General features: G+C 38.0%; 1 protein-coding gene across 1 annotated transcript in view; it reads left to right on the plus strand.

The window, feature by feature from the left end:
- CLCA1 (chloride channel accessory 1) overlaps positions 1-24,054 on the plus strand; it is a 37,621-nt gene that overhangs the window by 2,704 nt on the left and 10,863 nt on the right. The window contains exons 2-11 of the mRNA XM_007946197.1: positions 1,704-1,844; positions 2,016-2,163; positions 4,290-4,395; positions 9,066-9,243; positions 13,068-13,286; positions 14,750-14,977; positions 16,135-16,309; positions 18,144-18,250; positions 21,340-21,555; positions 22,094-22,355. Of these exons, the coding sequence (XP_007944388.1) occupies positions 1,704-1,844; positions 2,016-2,163; positions 4,290-4,395; positions 9,066-9,243; positions 13,068-13,286; positions 14,750-14,977; positions 16,135-16,309; positions 18,144-18,250; positions 21,340-21,555; positions 22,094-22,355 (1,780 nt within the window). The remainder of the gene's footprint in view (positions 1-1,703; positions 1,845-2,015; positions 2,164-4,289; positions 4,396-9,065; positions 9,244-13,067; positions 13,287-14,749; positions 14,978-16,134; positions 16,310-18,143; positions 18,251-21,339; positions 21,556-22,093; positions 22,356-24,054) is intronic.

A 24,054-nucleotide genomic window follows, 5' to 3' on the forward strand; every position in this document is an offset into this window, starting at 1 on the left:
AAGGAAGGTTGGGCAATCCTACTTCCATAGTGATACTGCCTCAGAAACCCAAGGAGGGGTTGCTATGAGTCGGGGCCGACTCGACGGCAAACAACAACAACAACACAACCACCATGGGCTTTGCTACCTTTCCCAGCCACCCCTCAATCTCTGTTCCAACAATCTTCTTTTTGTGAATGTTGTGGTTGTCTAGCAGCCTTGTGAGGACAGAAGCCTCTAAATCAGCTTTTAAAACAGTCCTTAACTTTCCCACCCAGAGATGCCTCGAACGTAAGCCTGGCAATCTGTTTCCACAAGTTCGTATCCTTGAAAATCCTACAGAGTACAGTTGTACTCTGCAAACATTGGGCTGCCATGAGTAGGAATTGACTCCATAGCAACTAACAACAACTTTCCCCAACTAAAGATGGCAGATGGTGCTGCACCAGCTCCATCCACTGTATCCATACTCTTGCCAGTACTAATTGTAGAAGCAGTGGTAGTCCACTTCATATCATGAGAAGGGGAAGAGTCAGGAAGCTCACAGACATGCATGTGTGTGTCAGTGTGCACATGCATACACATGCATGTGAGTGAGCTTCCTCCTGACTCACTTCGTAGGCCAGTACTTCTCAGTCCTGAGAGACACAATACTCCCCCTCTTTTTTACAGCAAATATCTTGTATTATCCTCTCTATTCCTATGTTGTATCTCAGGGAAACTACAGAGGCATTTATAATTTCACACTGCAGCTCTCTCATTTTAGAGAAATAAAATTAGGTGTCATTTGAAAATAAATTATATAATTATGCCACTTTCTTATATCTAACTACTAGTACTGTACCAGAAATAAATATTAACATACATTTAGTAAGCCACAAAATTATTACAGGACTCAGCAGACATGGAGTCATATTCACTTTCCTTTGAGTTTCTCTTTATTACTACTTGCTTTGAGAGCTTGAAACTTATACGCTCTAATTCTATTTTTCACTCAAAGGTTTATTGATCTTCAAAGGATGAAATGAGATGAAACTAATAGCTAGCATTTAATAAGCACTTATTATGTGCTAAGACACCATGAATCAGGATCAACTTGAGTGCAACTAACAACAGCATGTGCTAAGTGGAGTCAATGTGTGGTAAGAATGGTTAAGCACTACTGACTGAAAGTTTGGCAGTTCAAATCCACTCCGAGGTACCTCAGAAGAAAAGCCTGGTGACCTACTTCCTAATGATCACAGCCATTGAAAATCATATGCAGCATAGTTCTATTGTAAAACAAATGGAGTTGCCATGAATCAGGATTGACTCAATAGTATATGGATGTGCTAAGTACACATGACTCCAAGTACTTCACATGCTTAACTTCATTTGAACCTCACAGCAACATTATGAACTAGTCATTGAAAAAGTTTCTGTTTGATGAATGGGGGAACTGAGGCTCAGGAGAGATTAAGGAAATTGTCTGATATCCACAATAAGTTGTGGAGCCAGGATTAGTGTCTGACTCTGGAGTCTTCATTGTTAACCATTACACTGTGATGCAAAGTATGTGGTAACTGCTAAGAAAAAAAAATTAGCTATTATTTTTAATAAAGCTATTTTCATATTTCCTCTTCCCATCTCACTAAATATCTCACCTTTGAAAATGGGAAATACATATGATTTAGCTCATTTTCAGCCCTAATTGTGCTTGTTATATATGTTTTCTTTCATTCAAGGATATGGTGACCCAGGCATCTCCATACTTGTTTGAAGCTACAGAAAATAGATTTTATTTCAAAAATGTTGCCATTTTGATTCCTGAAAATTGGAAGGCAAAACCTGAGTATGTGAGACCAAAACTCGAGACCTACAAAAATGTGAGACTATTAAGTTCTTTTTGCAAATTCAACTTTCTCCTATAATTCAAATTTTTAAATAAAAATATTCTAGAATCAAATGAAATTATTTGAAAATACTCCAATATGAATAAAGTCAGTTCATCTACTGATATTTTGTAATATTGAAAGTTTTTTTTTCTTTAATTTCAGGCTGATGTTTTAGTTGCTGAATCAAATCCTCCAGGTAATGATGAACCCTATACTGAGCAGATAGGAAACTGTGGAGAAAAGGGCGAAAGGATTTACTTCACTCCTGACTTCTTAGCAGGAAAAAAGTTGCTTGAGTATGGGCCACAAGGTATGCATACAGATGAAATAGTCTACTATACTTCTCATAATTTAGGAATTTTTTTGTTTAAAGTGGTCAACGGTAGCATTATTCTTATGTAAGTATATATAACCCAACTAGAATATTTTTTATGCCGTATCATATTTTTATAGTATCAGGTAACTGTAAAATAATTTAATACAGATATATCATCATTTAATTGTAAGATGAATGTGATTATACTATTGAAATGCAGAATAACAAAAAGTCAAATTCTATGTGTCAAAACTTCATTGCATTCCACATTTTGAGATAAAGGATACTACTATGCCAGCAAAAGCAGTTATTTTAAGCCTATTATCCTTACTGCTTTCTAAAACACGTTTTGTTCTGTAAGATATGACACAAATAAGAAAAAATATTTTCTTTTATATTGAGGGATATTTCAGCACCATGTATATGTTTTAATTTCCTCATTCTTTTAAAAGGTTTATTGAGCACTGCAATTATCTTGGGTTCTATATCTTCCAAACTCATTTTTTAAAAATTGAGCACTTTCTCAATGCCAGCTAGACACTGAGGATATAAAGATAGATAAGATACAGGCTTTGGTCTTAAAGAGCTTACAATTTAGTGGGGGAGTTAGTCAAATAAATGGATAGAGAGAAAATTGAATTAGGCTTGTTTGGAGGTGACTACCCTGAATGAATTGAACCTTCTGCCTGCAATTCAGGTGGCAGCCACCAGATGGGGAAGATGCATAGCATTTTCAGACTTTTATGAACATTCAAACTATAAATCTTGACAAAATGCAGATTCTGAGTCAGTAAGTAGGTTTGGAATGGGGCTCAGGAATCGTGTGGAACAGCAAGACCAGAGTGGTGCAGGGCCCAAATCATGCCGTTTTAAGGAGTTGAGCTTCACCCTAAGCACCACAGGGAAACCATTGAAGACTGGAGACTTAGAGGACTATTGTGTAGCTATTGCAGTAATTCAGAATTAAGATGGGGATAGTCTAAGTAAATGGCAATGGTACTAGTAAAATAATGATGGATCAAAGAAAAAAGTCACAAGTGGAATAGGCAAACCTTGAGGCTTGATTAGATGAGCCATGAGGGCGAAGAATCTTTTAAGGATGCTGCCCTGGCTGCTCTGTGAATGCCCCTGGCTCCCACAGCAGCCTGCACTGACTGACCTCCAAAATTGCAGTTGCACAGCCAGGCTTTGTAGTTACCCTATCGTGTGTGTCAGTCTCTAGACCATGAGGTACATGAGGACAGAGCAGTTGTTTCATCTTTGTCTGGCACCTACTAGGTGCTCACTTAATACTTGGTGAGCCAAAACAAGCATTTATGCTTTATAGAAACTTATAGTTTTCATATTAGATTTTCTTTCCTAAGGAAATAAAACTTTTAATTTTTTAAATGAACATATAAAAGTATAATAAGTGTTCAGAAAAATTGTCTCCTCCCCATGGAAGATGATTTTGCTATTGTTATTGTAATCAGAAGGAGGCCTGGTTGCACAATGATTAAGCACCTAGTTGCTAATGAAAGTTCAGCAGTCTGTCCTTGGGAGAAAGAAGTAGCAGCCTGCTTCCCTAAAGATTCCAAAAAACAAACTAAACCCACTGCCATCAAGTTGATGCCAACTGCTAGTAATCCTACAGGACAGAGTAGAACTGCTCCATGAGATTTCCAAGGCTGTAAATCTGTATAGAAGCAGACTGCCTCATCTTTCTTCCACGGAGCAGCTCATTGGTTTGAACCACCAACCTTTTGATTAGCAGTCCAATGCCTTAACCACAGTGCCACCAGACCTTCTTCTCCCTAAAGATTACAACCTAGGAAACCCTATGCGGCATCTCCTCTGCCCTATAGGGTCACTATGAGTCAGAATCAACTCAATAGCGATGGGTTTTTGGATTATAATCAGATGTTTAGGAGCTCTGGTAGCATAGTGGCTAAGACAGTTGCCTGCTAACCAGACGGCTGGCGGTTCAAACCCACTAGCCACTCCTCGGAAGGAAGGTTGGGCAATCCTACTTCCGTAGTGATATTGCCTTGGAAACCCAAGGAGGGGTCGCTATGAGTCAGGTATGACTCCACGGCACATAACAACAACAACAATCAGATGTTTAAAATATTTTCTCACAGGTAGAGCATTTGTCCATGAATGGGCTCATCTACGATGGGGACTATTTAATGAGTACAATAATGACCAGAAATTCTACTTATCCAATGGAAAAAACAAAGCAGTAATGTATGTATATTTTGACTTAACTTTTCCAAAACTATTTTAAATTGTAACCAATTATTTCTTAATTACTTTTAAAACTACCCGTCTTCTATCTTATTTTCTATCTCTAGTTATTTTCTCTAGGGCCTTTTCTTTAATGTAACAAGTATAAGAAACCCTCAGTTTATATGTTTAGTGTCTCCTAGCTACCTAAAATTAGGTACTTAAAATTAAAACCAGAATGAGGGACATAATCAGAGCTAATTGGACTTCTTCAATGTCTTGAGGGCAGAATGGTATCTGTGTGGACTTTTTAGTATGAGTGGATCTGTAAAAACTGTGGAATTCGAAAAACAAGTCAAATATTAAAGCAATATATATAAAACAAAACAAAAAATTTCTCACAGTTTGAATTAAACTCAGTGTTTCATCAGTAGAAATCAAAATGGATACTGTTTTGGGGCCTCATGGTTTCATGGGAGATTCTTGCAATAGTTTCAATGTATACTAATTCAGTACAAATACTAAAAGTTGAGAACTTCTTGATTTATTTTTAAAAACAAGCATAATTCAGATACTAAAACCTGACAGAGGCATAATTCTGTGGACAGAGCTTACTAGAAAGGTAGAAGCAAAAAAAAAAAAAAAATTACATAAAAATGATAGTAAATTAGATTTGGAAGAATTAGGGAAAAACATACATACTAAGGCTAAATAAATAGGGGAGCTCTGGTAGCGTAGTGCCTAAGGCACTTGACTGCTAACCAGAAGGCCAGCAGTTCAAACCTACCAGCCACTTCTTGGAAGGAAGATGGGGCAATCTACTTCCGTAGTGATACTACCTCAGAAACCCAAGGAGGGGTCACTATGAGTCAGGTCTGACTGGAAGGCACATAGCAACAACAAGGCTAAATAGAGTATCTTCCAAAAACCAAAAACCAAACTCACTGCCGTTGAGTCGATTTCAACACATAGCGACCCCTCCTTGGGTTCCCGAGGAAGTATCACTATGGAAGTAGATTGCCCACTCTTCCTTCAGAGCAGTGGTGGGTGGGTTAGAACCGACAGCCTTCTGGTTAGTAGTCAAGTGCCTTAGGCACTACGCCACCAGAGCTCCCAGAGTATCTTCCAGAAATCCAAAAATTTTGTAATTATAAGTAATATAAGTAATTATATAATACATCAAATGAAGAAGAAAGTGATTATTCTAATAGAGTGTCAAAATTCCACGCAGATTCTTGAATTTTTAAAAAAAAATCTCTTTAAAGTAGAAGTTGTTACAACAACCCCCTGCACTTCAACTTCCAGTCCTTCTCAACTGATGGCTCTTTAAGGGGATGGGTTCAGCTTTGTTTCATTTGCTGCCATTATTTAATGCAATTGCTTCTCAAGTGGGATCAGAACTCTCAGCCTGATCACATTTCTCCTCCAAAAGCATTACTTCTCTCCATTATTCCCTGTCATTGTTATATATATCAAGCTTTGTAAGCTTGGTCCACTTGCATGATATTATACCTGGTCTTTGGATTTTTTCAGGCACAAATAGACACCAAGTGCCTCACTGACATCTAGAGCAATGCACAGTCTACCAAATTCCTTCAGCTTGTACCCTCAGGAGCACAGTCCAGGATCACTTCCCTTATGTGGTCATGTGTTGGTTTGGCCACTCAAATCTCCATCCTAAACCTGACATCTACCTTTCTCATTTCTCTTTTCTAAGCTTCTTAACAGCTAGATACTGAATATTCCCTTGAAAGAAAAACTGATGAATACATATTCCTTTCTCATGATATTCTAGAAGCATCTACATACACAGTATGTTTTCCTTCCATGGATAATCATGCATACAACATTAGCAAAGCTGACATGATTGCCATGTTTTGGTAAAAAGACATTTATTATTATTATATTAATATTTATTTCTCTTTATCTTCCAAACTTTACTATTAAGTTCTAGAAGCAATTGCAAAAACTGGCAGTATTGCCCATGACAGAGAGCTACTTCCCTAAAATTATACAGAATATCCATTGAAAGCCAACAGCCAGCAAATATTTAATAGCGAAGCATTAGAGACATTCTTATGAACAAGATAAGAATGGCTACTATTACCACATTTATGTAATCTCATTTAGGAAGTCGTAATCGATGCAATAAACACACAAAACTACGGGGTAAAGAGCTACTAAAAAGGAAAATTATATTGCTTCTTTGCAAGTGATATGTCTGCTTAGAAGACCCAAAAGAGTAAACTGAAATTAAAGTTAATAAGAGAATCAATAACTGGTCAGACACAAAATAAATATTCAAAGTGTTTGCCCATATATTAAACGATAATCATTTCAAAAATATAATACAAAAAAATATTCCATTCAATATAGTAATTAAAGGTATAATGAAATTAGGAGCACCTCTCAGGAGAAATGTAGAAGATACACTAAAAAACAAAACAAAACAAAACAAAAAAACCCTTCTAAAGACTTAAAAGAAGAGCAAAATAAATTGAGACTTTTAATTCATTGAAGATTGAAATTCAACCCAAATTAGTATGTAAATTTTGAAAAAGTACATCCATTTTCATCTCATTTTTTAAAATCTTAAAGTTCTTTCAGGAAGGTAACTAAGAATATTTTTTAAAATGATTAACAAAGGGCAATTTTACTTATTATATTTTAAACTATACTATAAAACTACATTAATTAAAATGGCATTTATCATTTGTCATTGTCATTAGTCATTGTCATTTGTCATTGTCATTTTCATTTTCTGGTAGCACAGTGCCTAAGGACTTGACTGCTAACCAGAACGTTTAGCAGTTCAAAGCCACCAGGCCACTCCTCAGAAGGAAGATGGAGCAATCTACTTCCGTAGTGATACTGCCTCGGAAACCCAAGGAGGGGTCGCAATGAGTAGGGTCCAACTCGATGGCACATAACAAAAACAACAACAACAAACTCAAAACCAGTAGAATTATAAATCAATTAAGAAAGAACTTCTTAAGTCAGCAGGACAATCTGGAGCTATGTGGGGAGAAAATAAAAAGAGTGTCTTCCAACTGGATAAACATGCTAAATAGAAAAAAAAAAAAAAAAACCTAGAAGAGTTTTAATAAAATTGGATCATTACATGGTAAAGTTCTTTCTATGCATTTAAGTACTGGAGGAAGACAGAAAATGTAACAAAAGAAGGTTAAATTTGGCTACAAACGACTAATATTTTGTTGCAGACAAATCAAACAAACTAAATAAAAAGGTAAACAACAAATAGAAAAAATATATGTTGGTAAAAATAAAAAAGCGAACATTGAAAAGCTTAAAGCTTAATATTCTAAATCATAAAGAACTTTTACAAATTAGGAAGTAATAACAACTCAATAGAAAAATAGGCACAAGAGGAGAACAAATAATTTACAAAGGAAGGAATAATAATAGCCAATAAACATATAAGAAATATTCTGATGTACTAATAGTCAAAGAGACCAAATTAGACAATAATGAGAATCATTTTTTACCTCATCAGTGGCATGAGAACTCTCACAGGTGGTTGTCAGAAGTATAAATAGGCCTAACTTTTCTGGAGAGCATTTTGCTGACACATCTCAAATCTCTAGAATTTTTTCTTTTGACCAAGTAATTTCATGGTCATTCCAAGCTCAAATGATCAAATGAGCTGTATTATCAGGCTTTAAAATATTCAAACTTTTGGATCTGATAATTCCACTCTAGGAATACATCACACTTAAAACTACAGTCACAATTTTATATGAAATTTCATTTATTCATTGAAGTGTTACTTTAGTACTGACAAGTTGGGAAACTACATTAAATAAATTAAGCTAAATTTATATTGCAGTGCTAAAGAGATACTATAAATTTATTAGAACCTTGTTTTGAAAGAGTATTAAGTAGTATACTAAAATTTTAATATACTAATATACTAAGTTGGTAAATAGGAGGAAATAACTATATTGGCAATGTCATTTTGATACATGGAGAGAGAAGGAAATACTTCAACATGTTCAAAGTAGTTTATTTTTAATGGTGGGACATGATTTATTTATTTTCTTTTATTCTTTATATTTTTTTACCATTCTCCAAATTCTCTATAGTGTTCACGTATTGGTTATATTCTTAAAAAAAAAAAAAAGTATAATTAAATAATAAGATGTGGAGAAAAGGTATTCCATTTATAATAGCAACATAACCTATGAAAATAAAACACAAAGAAAATTTCACTATACCTATGAGTTGTAATCACCTCGATAGCAGTGGTATGAACATACAAGAACTATGCAAAAACTGTAGGAACTATACTAACAAGAAGGAGGAGGGGAAAAAAAAAAAGTCAGCAAGGTGTTAGAGGACAGCACTAGAGGACTCCTGATATTCCAGGAATGAGGAGCATGGATTAAGATGCGACTGAGGACTCTAATCCTTATTAAATCTAACAGCACCCATAAACCAGATTTAGCTTTTCCTCTAAATCCTGGTACCATCCTGGGAGCCTCTCAGATATTTTCTGGCACACAGAAATGACACTGATGAGAACTTGATAAATTTGCTGTCTGAAGGTGATGTACTTGTTTCTTGACCTCTGAAAGGCAATTTTAGACAAGGCCATCTGCCAGAAGCTGAGCAGAGTCTAACCTTTTGAAATGCTTTTATTACCTAAATATCTAACCTTCATTTATTTTCAGGTGTTCAGGAGCTTTTACTGGTAAAAGCGTAACAAAGAAATGTCAGGGAGGCAGCTGCATCACCAAAGCCTGCAGACCAGACAGAGTAACAGGGCAATACGAAAAAGAATGCCAGTTCGTGCTTGATAAAGTGCAGACTGAGAAAGCTTCCATAATGTTTGCACAAAGTGTTGATTCTGTAAGTACCTTGTTCTTTATTTCCCAAGATCCTTGTGAATTTAGTAAGGTTTTTGCCCCAGTGCTCTGAGAGAGGATCACAATTTAGGGAAACTAAAGTAAAGGGTCAATGAAAAACGGGAAGACCCTCAACAAGATGGATTGACACAGTGGCTGCAAGATGGACTCAATCACTGCAAGAATTGTGAGGATGGTGCACTACCGGGCAGCGTTTCTTTCTGTTGTGCAGGGTGTAGCTTGAGTTGGAGCCTTCTCTAGGGCACCTAACAACAACAACAATAAATCAGGGAGCAGCTGATTGTCTGTGAGATAAGCTGGGATGGAAAACTAGGGATAAAGTCCTATCTCCATCTTCTCCCTCCCACTAGCTTTTAGCTGTAAAGTATTTAGAATTATTTTGAATATCTCTAAAGGTATACAAGAAGCTCTGGTAGCATAGTGGCTAAGACACTTGCCTGCTAACCAGACGGCTGGAGGTTCAAACCCACCAGCCACTCCTCGGAAGGAAGGTTGGGCAATCCTACTTCCGTAGTGATACTGCCTCGGAAACCCAAGGAGGGGTCGCTATGAGTCGGGTTTGACTCGACGGCACATAACAACAACAGCAACAACAAAGGTATACAAGCACAAAAATTCTTAGTTGAAAAGAAATTCACCAAAGGTTTAGATAGTTCTTTTTATTTTTTATTAGAACTATAAATAAAGACATGATCAGTAACCCATAATTTAACTTCCAGAAAGCTCTTTACAACCTACATATTTGTTTTCAGTTGTTAATTGAAATGTTCTGACTTTTTTTAAGAGTATTGGTGTCCTTAGGTAATTTGTACATAATTATAATAGCTTTAAATAACTTTTAATGGTTTTGTGTGTGACCAACTGATCCTAAAGTGAGTTTGTCCTAATTAGCCATGTTAATGCTAAATACATATACCTCAGCAAATTTGCACAAAGATTTGAACTATCCATTAACTGACTATAATGCGGAGTACCTGTTCTCTTCCAGTTTCTTTACATAGAATAATGCTTTCCTTTTGGAATGGATGAAATAACCTACAAAAGTCATCCTCATTTTACAGATAAGAAAGTTGAGGTGATAGGTTAAGTTTATTCAAAAAGACATTGTTATTATGTGTCAAACATTGGACTAAGTTTTGAGGAAGCAAAATTTTAAGGGAAAGGTTATGCAATAGTTGGCTTTACAGCCCAATGAACACACAATAAATAAATAAATTCAGTGGGTATTCCGTCCATTCCTGGACCCTTGTTTTTCACCAATTCCTTCAGTGCAGCTTGGACTTCTTCCTTTAGTACCACTGATTGTTGATCATATGCCACCTCCTGAAATAGATGAACATTGACCAATTCTTCATGATATAGTGATTCTGTGTATTCCTTCCATCTTCTTTTGATGTTTCCTGCATCATTCACTATTTTGCCAATAGAATCATTCAATATTTCAACTTGAGGCTTAAATCTTTTCTTCAGTTCTTTCAGTTTGAGAAATGCTGAGCATATTCTTTCCTTTTGGTTTTCTAACTCCAGGTCTTTTTACATTTTCTTACACTAATTTACCTTGTCTTCTTGAGCTGGTCTTTGTGATCTTCTATTCAGCTCTTTTATCTTGTCATTTCTTCCATTTGCTTTAGCTACTCTCCATTTAAGAACAAGTTTCAGAGTCTCTTCTGACATCCATTTTGATCTTTTCTTCCTTCCTTGTCTTTTTAGTGACCTTTTGCTTTCTTCTTGGATGATGTTCTTGAAATCATCCCACAATTCTTCGGGTTTTTGGTCATTGGTGTTCAATGCATCAATTCTGTTCTTCAGATAGCCTCTAATTTCAGGTGGGAATATAATCAAGGTCATATTTTGGCTCTCATGGACTCATTTTAATTTTCTTCAGCCTCAACTTGAACTTGCTTATGAGCAATTGACAGTCTGTTCCACAGTCAGCTCCTGGCCTTGTTTTGATTGAAGATATTGAGCTTCTACACCGCCTCTTTCCACAGATGTAGTCAATCTTATTTCTGTGTATTTCATCTGGTGAGGTTCACATGTATAGCCACTGTTTATGTTGTTGAAAAAAGGTATTTGCAACAAATAAGTCATTGGTCTTGCAAAATTCCATCATGTGATCTCTGGCATCATGTCTATCATCAAGGTCATATTTTCCAACTACTGATGATACTTCTTTGTTTCTATCTTTTGAATTCCAGTCACCAATAATCATCAGTACATCTCAATTGCATGTTTGGTCAATTTCAGACTGCAGAAGTTAGCAAAAATCTTCAATTTCTTCATCTTTGGTTTTAGTGGTTGGTGCATAAATCCAAATAATAGTATTACTGGTCTTCCTTGTATGCATGTGAATATAATCCTATCACTGACAGCATTGTACTTCAGGATAGATCTTGAAACATTCTTTGTGATGATGAATGTGATACTATTTGTTTTCAATTTGTCATTTCCAGCATAGTGGATCATGTGGTTGTCTGTTTCAAAATGGCCAATACTAGTCTACTTCAGCTCCCGAATGCCTTGGATATCAAACTTTATGTGTTCCATTTCATTTTTGACAATGTCCAATTTTCCTAGATTCATACTTTGTACAGTCCATGTTCCAATTATTAATGGATGTTTGCAGCTGCTTCCTCCCATTTTGAGTCAAGGCCCATCAGCAAAGGAAGTTCCTGAAAGCTTTACTCCATTCACATCATTAAGGTCGACTCTACTTTGTGGAGGCAGTTCTTCCCCAGTCATATTTTGCATGCCTTCCAGCCTGAGGGTCTCATCTTCCAGCACAATATCAGACAATTTTTCGGGGCTGTTCCTCAAGTTTCCCAATAATATGTCAGACAGTGTTTCACTGCTATTCATAAGGTTTTCACTGGCCAATTATTTGAGAAATGAATGGCTCTTTCCTTCTTCCCAGTCTTAGTCTGGAAGCCCCACTGAAACCTGTTCACCATGGATGACCCTACTGGTATTTGAAATACTGGTGGCTTAGCCTCCAGCCTCATAGCAATGTGCAAGCCACCACATTATGACAAACTGACAGATGAGTGGTGGGAGAAGTCATATAGAGACATTAATAGTGTGAGGGAGAAATTGGGAGGGATTGAATAATGGAGATTCTACTGGAGAAGGAGGAAGATGATGGAGTGGAGAGATGGTGAAATGTATTAAAGTTGGTTATTTTGTAGGGAAGTATAAGGGGGAAGCTTTAGATTACTGTGTGAAGGGCAGTGCCATTTATCAACCTAGGAAATACATGAGGAGAAGGAACAGAGTTGGAGAAAAGTGGTAAGTTCAATTATGAACACGTGCAGTTTGAAGTGACTATGGGACATCTGAGTAGAATTTGGAGAGAGGTGGAATGTTGAGCATATTAGGTTGGAATACAGGGGTTTGGTAAGTGACTGGGAAGTGAGGAAGTGGAGTTTGGTGGTGAAAAATGGAGAGATAAGATGGTACCAAGATAGGAATACTGGAATGTGGATGGCTTGAAGATAGTCATGGTAGTAAGAAATAGCAAATTTAAGAGGAGAAAAGAAGCCATCCACCAGAGGTAAATGGATTTCTGAGGAGCACTAAGAGTCTAGTGAGGCTGAAGAATGGTTTTGACTGGAACTCTGTGAGTTATGACTCTATGATTTTCCCCAGCAGTGCTCTGTAGTCTCAGTTGAGTCGAGGTTATGGGCAGACTGGGGAGAAGGGCAAGGAGGGTAAAATATTTTAAATGTGGGTTTAAAATATTTTGAAATCAAATTAGTAAAGATTTTAGCTACTGTTACTATAATCTCTGCATTTTACTAACAATTTCAGGTGGTCAAATTCTGTACAGAACAAAACCATAATAAAGAAGCCCCAAATATGCAAAACCAAAGGTGCAATCTCCGAAGCACATGGGAAGTGATCCGTGATTCTGAGGACTTTAAGACAACCACTCCTATGAATACACAGCCTCCCAAGCCAACCTTCTCATTACTGCAGATTGGACAAAGAATTGTCTGTTTAGTACTAGATAAGTCTGGAAGCATGGCGGTACGTTCAATGAGTCTCATTCTTCTCAACACTATTCAAAGATAATTTACAATATCACAGACCAGAACTTGGAGCTCACTGGGAATAAACACAACCCCAAGGGTCAGAACATTTATAATAACACTATCATCAGAAACATACATCTCAACTTTATTAAACAAAGATTCAGCATCAATTTTTTCATTTGCCAATTAAATTAATTTTCAGTGTATGAGAAAAGATCTAATGAATCACAGAAATTTATATGTTTTATGTTGTATTGACAACATATACATATATATGTATATATTTATATATACATACACACACACACACACACACACACATATATATATATATATGTATGTATGTATGTATGTTCTGGTTACGTAATGATGCTCTGACAAGAATATACCACAAATGGGATGGCCTTAACAAACAGGAGTTTATTCTCTTACAGTTTGGAGGCTTTAAGTCCAAGTTCAAAGTGCCAGGCTCTAGGGGCTATGTGAAAGCCCCTAGAACTTGGGCTTCAGCTCTGCCTCTTGCTCCTGGCCCACTGAAGCTAGAGGCATCTCTTCACTTGGGCAGCTACTGGCTGGTGAGGCTAACAAGCCCAAGGTCGACAAATAAAAAGGCACAGTCCCGGTGTTACCAAACCACACAGCAAGCCATTAATTCAAGTCCATTGTAAGTCCCAAGGTTGGCAGAACATGGCAGGCTGCTGAATGACACAGCTGCCCACAGGGTCCAAGTGCGCCATAAGCTTGAGACCATCCCCAAGGCTTTTCCTTATATACAGGAAGCAGATCACATTCCATAAGGCAGCTACTCAGCTGCTCAGTAGATTCCACCATTGAGTTGATTACCAGTCTCATCATGAGGAATACTACATCCAGCTGCCCAGCCACTCAACCAGGCCCAGCCAAGTTGACACACAAACTGAACTACCACAATAGATACACACACATATATATATACATATATATTATATATGTATGTATGTATGTATACATAGGTTTATGGGACAATTAGGCACAAATAGTTAAGCACTTGGCTACCAACCAAAAGGTTGGCAGCTCAAATCCACCCAGAGGCTCCTTGGAAGAAAGGCCTGGTGATCTAATTCTGAAAGATTACAGTCATTGAAAACCCTATGCACAATTCTACTCTGAAACACACGGGCTCAGCGTGAGTTAGAATCAACTTGACAGTTAAAAAAAAAAAAAAAGGAGCTTAAAAAGCATTGTGCTAATGGTTGCTTAATTTGTCTTTGTCTTTTGCTATTGGTACAAAGGTTCTAAAATTCTACACAAAGGTGCTGCTACATATAAAAGAGAAATATTTCCTCATAGAAGGATATGCATCAAGTAAACATTTTGTCTTTACAATTAAGGCAGCCACTTTCAACTTCCGTCTAGCCTATCCTATTGTTAGTCTGGCCATCTAAAACCAATCTATTTTTCTTATGTTTCTCCATCCAGACTGGTGGTCGCCTCAATCGACTGAATCAAGCAGGCAAACTTTTCCTGCTGCAGACAGTTGAGCAGGGATCATGGGTTGGGATGGTGGCATTTGACAGTGCTGGCTATGTAAGAAGTGAACTCTTGCAAATACACAGCAGCACTGACAGAAATGTGCTCATCAAAAGTTTACCCACAGCAGCTTCAGGAGGCACATCCATCTGCTCTGGGCTCCAATCAGCATCTAAGGTAAGAAGTGTGCCAATGGTCACAATTTGTCCTGAGGAATTTTCATTTCTAGTGTTCTCATATATAGAGAGTGCCTAATGTCAAAATTATTAGTCAAAATATGTATCCAGAAGGAGCAAGGCAATGAATGGTTCAAATGATGTAAAAGTACATACAGGTCCTGTCCCTTGGTCAGACCAAGGCCAGGACCACAGCTGACAGACTCTTAGGCTTCTTTACATGCCAGTAGTCACAGTGCTGCTTTCTTCTCACATCAACAAAGGCCATCCATGTGGCAGCCTCATCTCAGAGTCCAAACAGGGAGTAAGGTAGGAGCCTCCTCTGTTCGCAGTTTTCCTATCAAACTATTTCACACCTCCTTTTTCTGAGATTCTGGTCCAGAGAAGGGAGGTTACATGTTCTTGATTGCTTGTGTCCCCTCCCCCTGTGTCTATCCTTTTCATTCTTTCTTGGAGGCTAGAAGGAATGGACTTCATCTTCCTCTTAAGCAGATAATACTATTCTTTCATTGAATTCTTCTCTCTACAGTAGAAGCACTATAACCTTATCCAATACTGGCAGAAGGAGTATTGTCTCTTCACCATGTAAAACACTATAACCTAAGTCAACCAGGAATAACTCAGATATAAGTGTCAGAGGGTAACTAGGAACTGGGGAAACAAAAACGTGTTTCCTTAATCAGTGAGATATTGATACTTTAAACAACTCATGTGGCATGAGCACTGAGTCATCAGAAGCAATGCTCATCATCGACAACTAGGATGGTCACACTGATATTAACCATACAAAGTAAAACCTGCCCTGGGTCTAATATTCCCACTCAATAGGATGGCTTATAAAGGCATCTGGGAACCTCTGAAAGTCTGACAAGGAGAGGTTCATTAAAAAAACTAGGAAAAAAAACCTTCTTTGGTCTTCCTCAGTTCTATACAACCTTAGAACTGCCCTGAATCTGGATTACCAACAGAAAGCCCATTGTCAAGTTCCATTAGTGCTGTTGCTTTAAAAGTATATCATGTCAAAACAGATATGTTGCTTTTCCTGGAACTTTTCATTTATTCCTCTGGTTATCTCTTCCGGGACATTGTGAGTAAAATTTTCACAAACACCTTGGTCACCCTTAGTCTGATAACTCATGCCCTGAATTATGTCCTTAGGTGATTAAAAAAAAATATCCAACAGATGGATCTGAAATTGTGCTGCTGACCGATGGGGAGGACAACACTATAAGCGGGTGTTTCAATGAGGTGAAACAAAGCGGAGCCATCATTCACACGGTTGCCCTGGGGCCTTCCGCTGCTGCAGAACTCGAGGAGCTTTCCAAAATGACAGGTGAAGGAGATATGCTCAATTCCATTATATTGTCTCTTGACTGGACTGTAAGTTCCAGAGTCTGGAAATGGGAGTAGAGATGGGTTTGGGAGAGAGGAGGTAATATGATTGACAACTTGTTGTCTTTATTCCCAAATGACCATCAGAAATGACTCCATTTTTTTTTTTTTTTAAAGCCTTAGTTCTGGGACTAAGGGAGTCTGGAGAAAATAAGACTAGTACATCAGCCCAGTGAGGACTCAGACTCTCTTCCCAGGCACTTTATAAGGACTGGAGAGGGGGAAGGATCTAAAAGGTTAACCAGAAACTTCCAGTCAGCAGCTGACCAGTAGACCCAGGAGAGACAGATGACAAGCTGCTAACTAAATAATATGATGATGAAAGTATGCTATTAGCAATAGAAAGTACAATGCACCACAAATAAAGGAATCTCGCTTTACCTGGAAAGGGAGAACAGTACATGACAATAACATCTGAGTTGGGCCTTTAAGGAGAAGTAGTAGGGGAAAGGCAAAGGGCATAAGGAGCAATCCAGTGTGCCCATGGGATGGGGCAGGCAAAAGATGAGGTAATGAGGTAGTTAGGGGGTGGCAGAAGGTCACTCTGAAAATGTAAAATACAATGCAATTTCTCCTTCAAACATTAACTTATTATGTGCTTATAGCTTTCATATACAATTTTATAGTAAGATAGATCTCATATCAATTATGCTGAACTACCTTCTGAAGCAGCTAAAATGACAATACTGTTTACTGCTAGCACTACCTATTTTAGGCTGGGTTTCTTAGTAGTGGAGCTTGAGAGAGAGATTCAAGGGCACGTGATTTATGGAGAAAGCACTCTCAGGAGAAAGTGGGGAAGGAGAGCAGGATAGGGTAGGGGAAGTTGCAAGGACATGAACTTAGAGTCTAGCTAATGTCTGATACCACAGGGGTTCTGGATCTAGAATTACATCACAGACTCTGTCCCACTTTGAAGCAACTGAGCTAGGCTTTTGGACCCCTGTGTCCATCCATCAGTCACTGTCCGTGGACTGTCAGGACGGGAGTGGGATGAGGAAAATTCTCCTCAACCTAATTAGGGCAGGCCCCTTTTGGTAAAGTAGTCTCTGAGAAAAGAAGCAGGTATAGGTTGTTAGCAGTCAACAGTTACAGCGTTGGGGATAGACACACCTGCCAGATAGAGGATGTGGGTGGGAATCAACAGCATTATTGTAATACATTCCTTATCTCTGGGTAGCTTTTCATAGGTTAAAAGTGCTTTCATAGTTTAAACGCAGATAGTTCTATCTATCTTAAATTGCCCCAGATTTCCAGGTGTTTTATAATTTCCTCATTACTGTGTATTATAGTTTTCTATAACTGTTCCATTATCAGCTGTAGATGTTGTAACATCATGTTTGTAAGGCTCTCATCCCTTCTAGTTTGCTGCTTCTGATTTTGCAGAAAACTCAAAAGCCAGTCTTGTTAGAATTGTGTCTTAAATAAAAGAGTATCAATAGGCTTAGAATCAGACAATGAATTCTTTCATATGAAAGTGTATGACATTGAAAACATGATTTTATGATATTAATTTTGGCTTATAAGAGATTCGTGGCTGCTTTGCAGATAGTGGAAGCAGCTAGAAAACTTGAGATGTAGCTGTTATTTACTAGGATTTAAATATTTGCATCAATTTCTGAGTTAATCTGGTACCTATTTGACTTTTACCTATTACTACTTCACTAATACAATGGAACGTTTACTTTCTATATTCTCCTATTTTAATAAAAGAGAAAAATTTTCAAATATTTGCTTTCTAGAAAATAACTTCTGATAATGTAATTGCATTTTAGGAGGTTTACAGACATATGCTTCAGATCAAGCTCAGAACAATGGTCTCATTGATGCTTTCGGGGCTCTTTCATCAGGAAATGGAGCTCTCTCCCAACGCTCCATCCAGGTTCGAGTTCTTACTCTTTGGTTTTTCATGTTTATACATAATCACAGCCAAGATGGTGAATTTAATGGTAAGAAGTCTTAAGATTTCCAAGGCTGTTTACAAAAGCAGATTGCTTCATCTTTCTTTTGTGGAGGGGCTTGTGGATTCAAACCACTAATCCTCTAGTTAGCAGCTGAGTGCTTTAATCACTACACCACTACAACTCCTTTTCCAGTAGTAAATAAAATTAAAATAGAAGGTTCAGCCTGATATTAGAGATTATTCTTAAACTTCAACACTGATCACTTAACCAAGGAAATTGGTTACAAGTGTTTACCTGTGTGGAAACAATACAAAGAGACTTCCTCATAGAAATCAGCAACATAAAATATAGTGACTACAGAATTCTTTTTTAACATCTGTTAGTAAACACCCATAGAAATATAATTGGCTCAGGATTTTTTTCAGAGTAGATCATCTCAATAGAATTTTTCTGGGGCGTGTGTTCAGGGAATACTTGCTCTGTTTTTCCATTACCTCAAACCCTTGATGTTTGCCATGATTTTCACATAATGGATTGAAAGTGCTTTGCATTGTGAACAGCCAACTGTAAGTCCAGACATCCAGATCTTCGTCCAAGGTCTGCCATTAACTTTTTGACCTTGGGCAAAAGATATAATGTCTCTGGACCTCAATTTCTCAGCCAGATAAGAACCAGAAACTTCCTACTGGTTCTAAAATTCCAAGAAAACCAAACTGTCTTTAAAAATCTGGGGACTATTAAAAAAAGACAAATGTATTTTCAAATACTCTTTTAATAGTTTCTTTAATTGCAGAAATTATTCATATAAATTTGAAACCAGAACAAGTGAACAAACAGCACTTAACCTGTGTGATTTGTACCTTTTATAAAAGTTTGGTTAAACATAAAGGAATACTATAATACCAAAGCCTAATAGTGGCATATTTCAAAATTATAGGCTTTCTAGTCTAGTGATGTAACAGTTATTCACTCTAGGAAAGAAGCAATTATATTCATCCTAGCTCAGATTTAGAAAATTCAATGCAAGGGCCTGCTTGGAAAATGGGAAGAAATTTCCTTACAAAAGTAATCAAACTGATGAAAGTAGAAGTTTACAGTCAGGCGGTTCCTGTCCATTATTTTCATGTTTGAGAACTCTAACAGAGAGAGAGTCAGAGAAATGATCAGGATTCATATACTAATCTGCCACAAGAACCCTGCAAAAAAAGCGCATGGAAGCGGTACCTTCTGACTTCCTCTAACTTCACAAGAGGAAGACAGAATCACCATCAGAAGCCCAAGGCTTATTCCTATGAGGCCAGACATGCTCCCACCCTCCACCCTTTTTACCAACTTTGACACCAACCATCCCTCTCACGGTACTCACTACTTCTCTGCTGGGTTTGATAATTTGTTGCAATGGCCACACAGAACTCATAGACAATACTCATGATTATGGGGTTTATTAGGGAAGTAACAGGCTACAATTCAGGTTCAGGAACGTGCTCAGGATACAGTTCTTTGACCAGGACACTCTCCCCTCTGCTATGCCCTCAGATACACCTCTCTGGCCCTTGGCCTCTTGGCATGGCCTTGGCCTCTGCCTCTGCAGGCCAGGTAAGCCTGCTGCTTTGTCTCATGCCTCTTGGTTCTACTGTGACTGTCTCTCTGCTGGGGCATCTCTCTGCTTGGGTATCTCTCAGACAGGGAGGTTTAGCACAGGCATCTTGGGTCCAAGGATGTGTTCCACTTCACCTCCAGGTCTTTTCTATTGATAGAAGTGAGTTCCCCTCTCTGCCTCTAGGAGGGCTCATTTTAAGTCTGGCAAAGTGACAAAACTAATCAGTGCCAACATTAGAGCTCTACACACCTTATTTTCATGGTCCCAACCAGCAATCCAGTAGGAAATACAAAGACTATGGCTAGAAAAGTCATATCAAATAATTCACTGCACTGCAAACTCAAATCTAAAAATTGTTCTCTTTCTCCATATCCAAGACCTTAATCTATCTGTGCAACTGGAAAGTATGGCTTTATGACAAGTCTATCTTATCTCCAAATAGGTACCAAATTAAAGGCAAGAAATACTTATCTAGGAGATAATCCTCAAAACAAGTTTTGTACAACAGCCTTTTTAACACTTTTCCACCTCAATCCCTGGTTTGCAGCTCCTTTATTCTACCCTACCCAACCAATCAGCCTTGGCTAGGGATTTATTGATCTTCATAAAACTACAGTAATACTTGACCTAGCAATTAGTTTTTGTAATTCAAACAACCTGTATGTGGGGAAAAATAAGTCCCAGCTAGTCCCCTTATATGTATATGTATGTATGTATCTATATATATAAAATATATACATATATGTGTATGTGTGTGTGTGTGTGTTGTTGTTGTTGTTGTTATGTGCTGTCAAGTTGGACCCAACTCATAGCGACCCCTCCTTGGGTTTCCAAGGTAGTATCACTATGGAAGTAGATTGCCCAACCTTCCTTCCGAGGAGTGGCTCGTGGGTCTGAACCGCCAGCCTTCTGGTTAGCAGTCAAGTGCCTTAGGCACTATGCTACCAGAGCTTATATATATATATATATATATATATATATTCCAAACCAAACTCATTGCCGTAGAGTCATATCTGACTCATAGTTCATAGCGACCCCTCCTTGGGTTTCCAAGGCAGTATCACTACAGAAGTAGAGTGTCCAACCTTCCTTCTGAGGAGTGGCTGGTGGATTTGAACCACCAGCCTCCTGGTTAGCAGTCAAATGCTTTAGGCACTATACTACCAGCACCTCCTATGTACTCCTATGTATACACACACACACACACACACACACATACACCATACACACACACACACTATATACATAGTATATAGAGTCAGGAATTTGTGAGGATAATTTGGGGAAGTAGTCTGGTTTGGGTGTTAAGGCTGGAAAAGGTAATTTAGAATTATATCATGAAAGGTTCTAAATACCAAGACAAGGAAAAGACTTTTAATGGGACAATTGGGTGTCAGTGAAGAATGAAAAAGACTCATGCGATGGGAACTGCACTTTCCAGAGAGTAAATAGTTGTTTTCTTAATAGCTTGAAAGTAGAGGATTGACTCTCCAGAACAGTGAATGGATGAATGGCACAGTGATTGTGGACAGCACCATAGGAAATGACACTTTGTTTCTCATCACCTGGACAACACAACCGCCCCAAATCCTTCTCTGGGATCCCAGTGGAAAGAAACAAGATGGCTTTTTGGTGGATGCACAATCCAAAACGGCTTACCTCCAAATCCCAGGCACTGCCAAGGTATGAAATCAGTTTTCTTTCCTTCTTAGAATTTGACAAGATAAAAGAACTTTTTTTTGTAGAATTATTGTAGCTTTTAAACTCTTGCTAGTTGCTAAGAGAAGATAAAGTATTAAATCAAAGAGAGGTAAAGGAAATATCTCCATCCAATGGAAATAATTCAGTATGACAGCAAATCAAGAGAAATGAAATTGGTGGCATTTGTGCAGGTAGTAAAGGGAAAACCTTCAAATTACATAGCAGTCAAGATGCAAAATAATTCCTGAAACATTGGGGTCATGAAAACCATTTCCTCTACTCAAGAATCCATGAATTTGTTCCTATTCTTGAGAAACCAAGGCTTGACATAAGGACCATGCAGTAAATCTGACCACATTAAAGTCTCCCTTGACTGACAGAGTATCAGAGTTGCCCAAATCTTCCTACATATGCTTACAATGTGCTTGCATCAGATAGGCTTTTTCTATAGGTGACACTGAAGAAAGGTATATGAAACGTACAATTATTAACTGAAAATATCTCCTTTTGTTTTGGTCAGGTTGGCATTTGGAATTACAGTCTGCAAGCAAGTTCACAAACCTTAACTCTGACTGTCACTTCCCGCCCATCAAGTGCTACTGTGCCTCCAATTACAGTGACCTCCAAAATGAACAAAGACACAGGCAAATTCCCCAGTCCTATGAGAGTTTATGCAAATATCCGCCAAGGAGGCACACCGATTCTCGGGGCCAGTGTCACAGCCTTGATTGAATCAACGAATGGAAAAACAGTAACCTTGGAATTATTAGACAATGGAGCAGGTAACCACCCCCAAAACTGGATAACACACCTTTCTTTTCCAAGAAGCAACCAGGAAACTACAGGAAAGCATGGCCTGATGAGGGCAGTTAGAAACAGGGAACCCAGCATTAGGGATTGGGATGAGAGAGTTCTCTGCTTCCCCACAATTCTTATATTTCAAAATGTTGGAAAACACGAAGGACTATCTTTAGTGTCATCAAAGCTCAAAATGCATTAAAGGCTCAAGTCTTTTAGACTCAGAGACTCTAAGGAGTTTCCAGAGGGTATTCCACAACCAAAAAAGAAGGAAGGAAAATTAATAGTTATCCTGTGTTAGGTGCTTGTGTGTGTGTGTATTTCTATCTCGTATTCACCAAACCCTTATTATTTTATTGTAATTTGTGTGAAAGTTTACACAACAATCCATAGACATTGTGTTTTCCAATCAACAATCCATAAACGTTCTGTTTTGTGATATTGAGTGTAATCACCACAATTCAACAGCACTTTCCACTTCCTCCTGTACCTACCATATCCCTTCATCTTTCCTTCCCATTGCCTCCCAGCTTCCTAGGTCTACCCCTGGGCAAATACTGCTCTCTTCATCTCCTATAGCAGACTGTTCTAATGAGTGTGTTCCATGTGTATTCCTCCTGGTATCATTGTCCACATTATAGCCCTGTTGATCATTTGACTTAAAGTTGAGCCACAGTGGTTGAGTTCAGTTCCTGGCATGAAGAGTGCCTAAGGGCCACAATCTCATAGGTTCCACCAATCTCATCAGATTAGTAAACCTAGTCTTTTTTTATGATTTTGAGTTTTGTACCACAGTTTTCTCCCACACTATCCTGGAACCTCCTATTGTGATCCCTTTCAGAATGGTCAGCAGTAGTAGCCAGGAACCATCTAGTTCTTCTGGTCTCAGGGTTGTGGAGGCTAGGGTTCCCAAGGTCCATTAGTCCTTTAGACTAATTGTTTCCTTGCATCTTTGATTTTATTCACTCTTCTTTGCTCTACAAGTGGAGAAACCAATAGTTGTGTCTTAGATGGCTGCTCACAACCTTTTAAGACCCAGTTGTTAATCACCAAAGTAGGATGTAGAATATTGTCTTTGTTTCACCACATACTTTTAAGGTTTTATTATTCTGACTTTCTTATTGTTAAGTGCAATTGAGTCAGTTACAACTCAGGTACAGAAGAATTAACCACTGCCTATCCTGTGATGTCAATGATCACAATGTGATCAAAATGTTTGCTATGCTTGAGCCTATTGTTGCAACCACTGTGCCAGTCCATCTCATTGAGGGTCTTCCTCTTTTTCATTGACTCTCTACTTTACCAAGCATTATATCCTTCCCCAGGGACAGGTCCCTCTTATTTACATATCCAAAATAAGTGAGAGGAAGTCTCACCATCCTTGCTTCTAAGGAGAATTCTGGAAGTCCATAATAAATTCAATATCCTTTGCCAATACCACGATTGAAAGACACCAAGTCTTCTTCAGTCTTTTTTATTCATTGTCCAGCTTTTACAAGCATATGAAGTGACTGAAAATACCATGGCCTGGGTCAGGGGCACCTTAGTCCTCAAAGTGACATATTTGCTTTTGAACATTTTAAAGACATCTTTTGCAGCAGATTTGTCCAAATGCAATGTATCCTTTGATTCTTTTTTTTTTTTTCGATTTGTGTGAAAATTTACACAGCAAATTCACTTTCC

The sequence above is a fragment of the Orycteropus afer genome, unplaced genomic scaffold (genome assembly GCF_000298275.1).
Source record: "Orycteropus afer afer isolate SDZICR_OR568_19922 unplaced genomic scaffold, OryAfe1.0 scaffold00152, whole genome shotgun sequence".
In the NCBI taxonomy this organism is placed as follows: Eukaryota; Metazoa; Chordata; class Mammalia; order Tubulidentata; family Orycteropodidae; genus Orycteropus; species Orycteropus afer.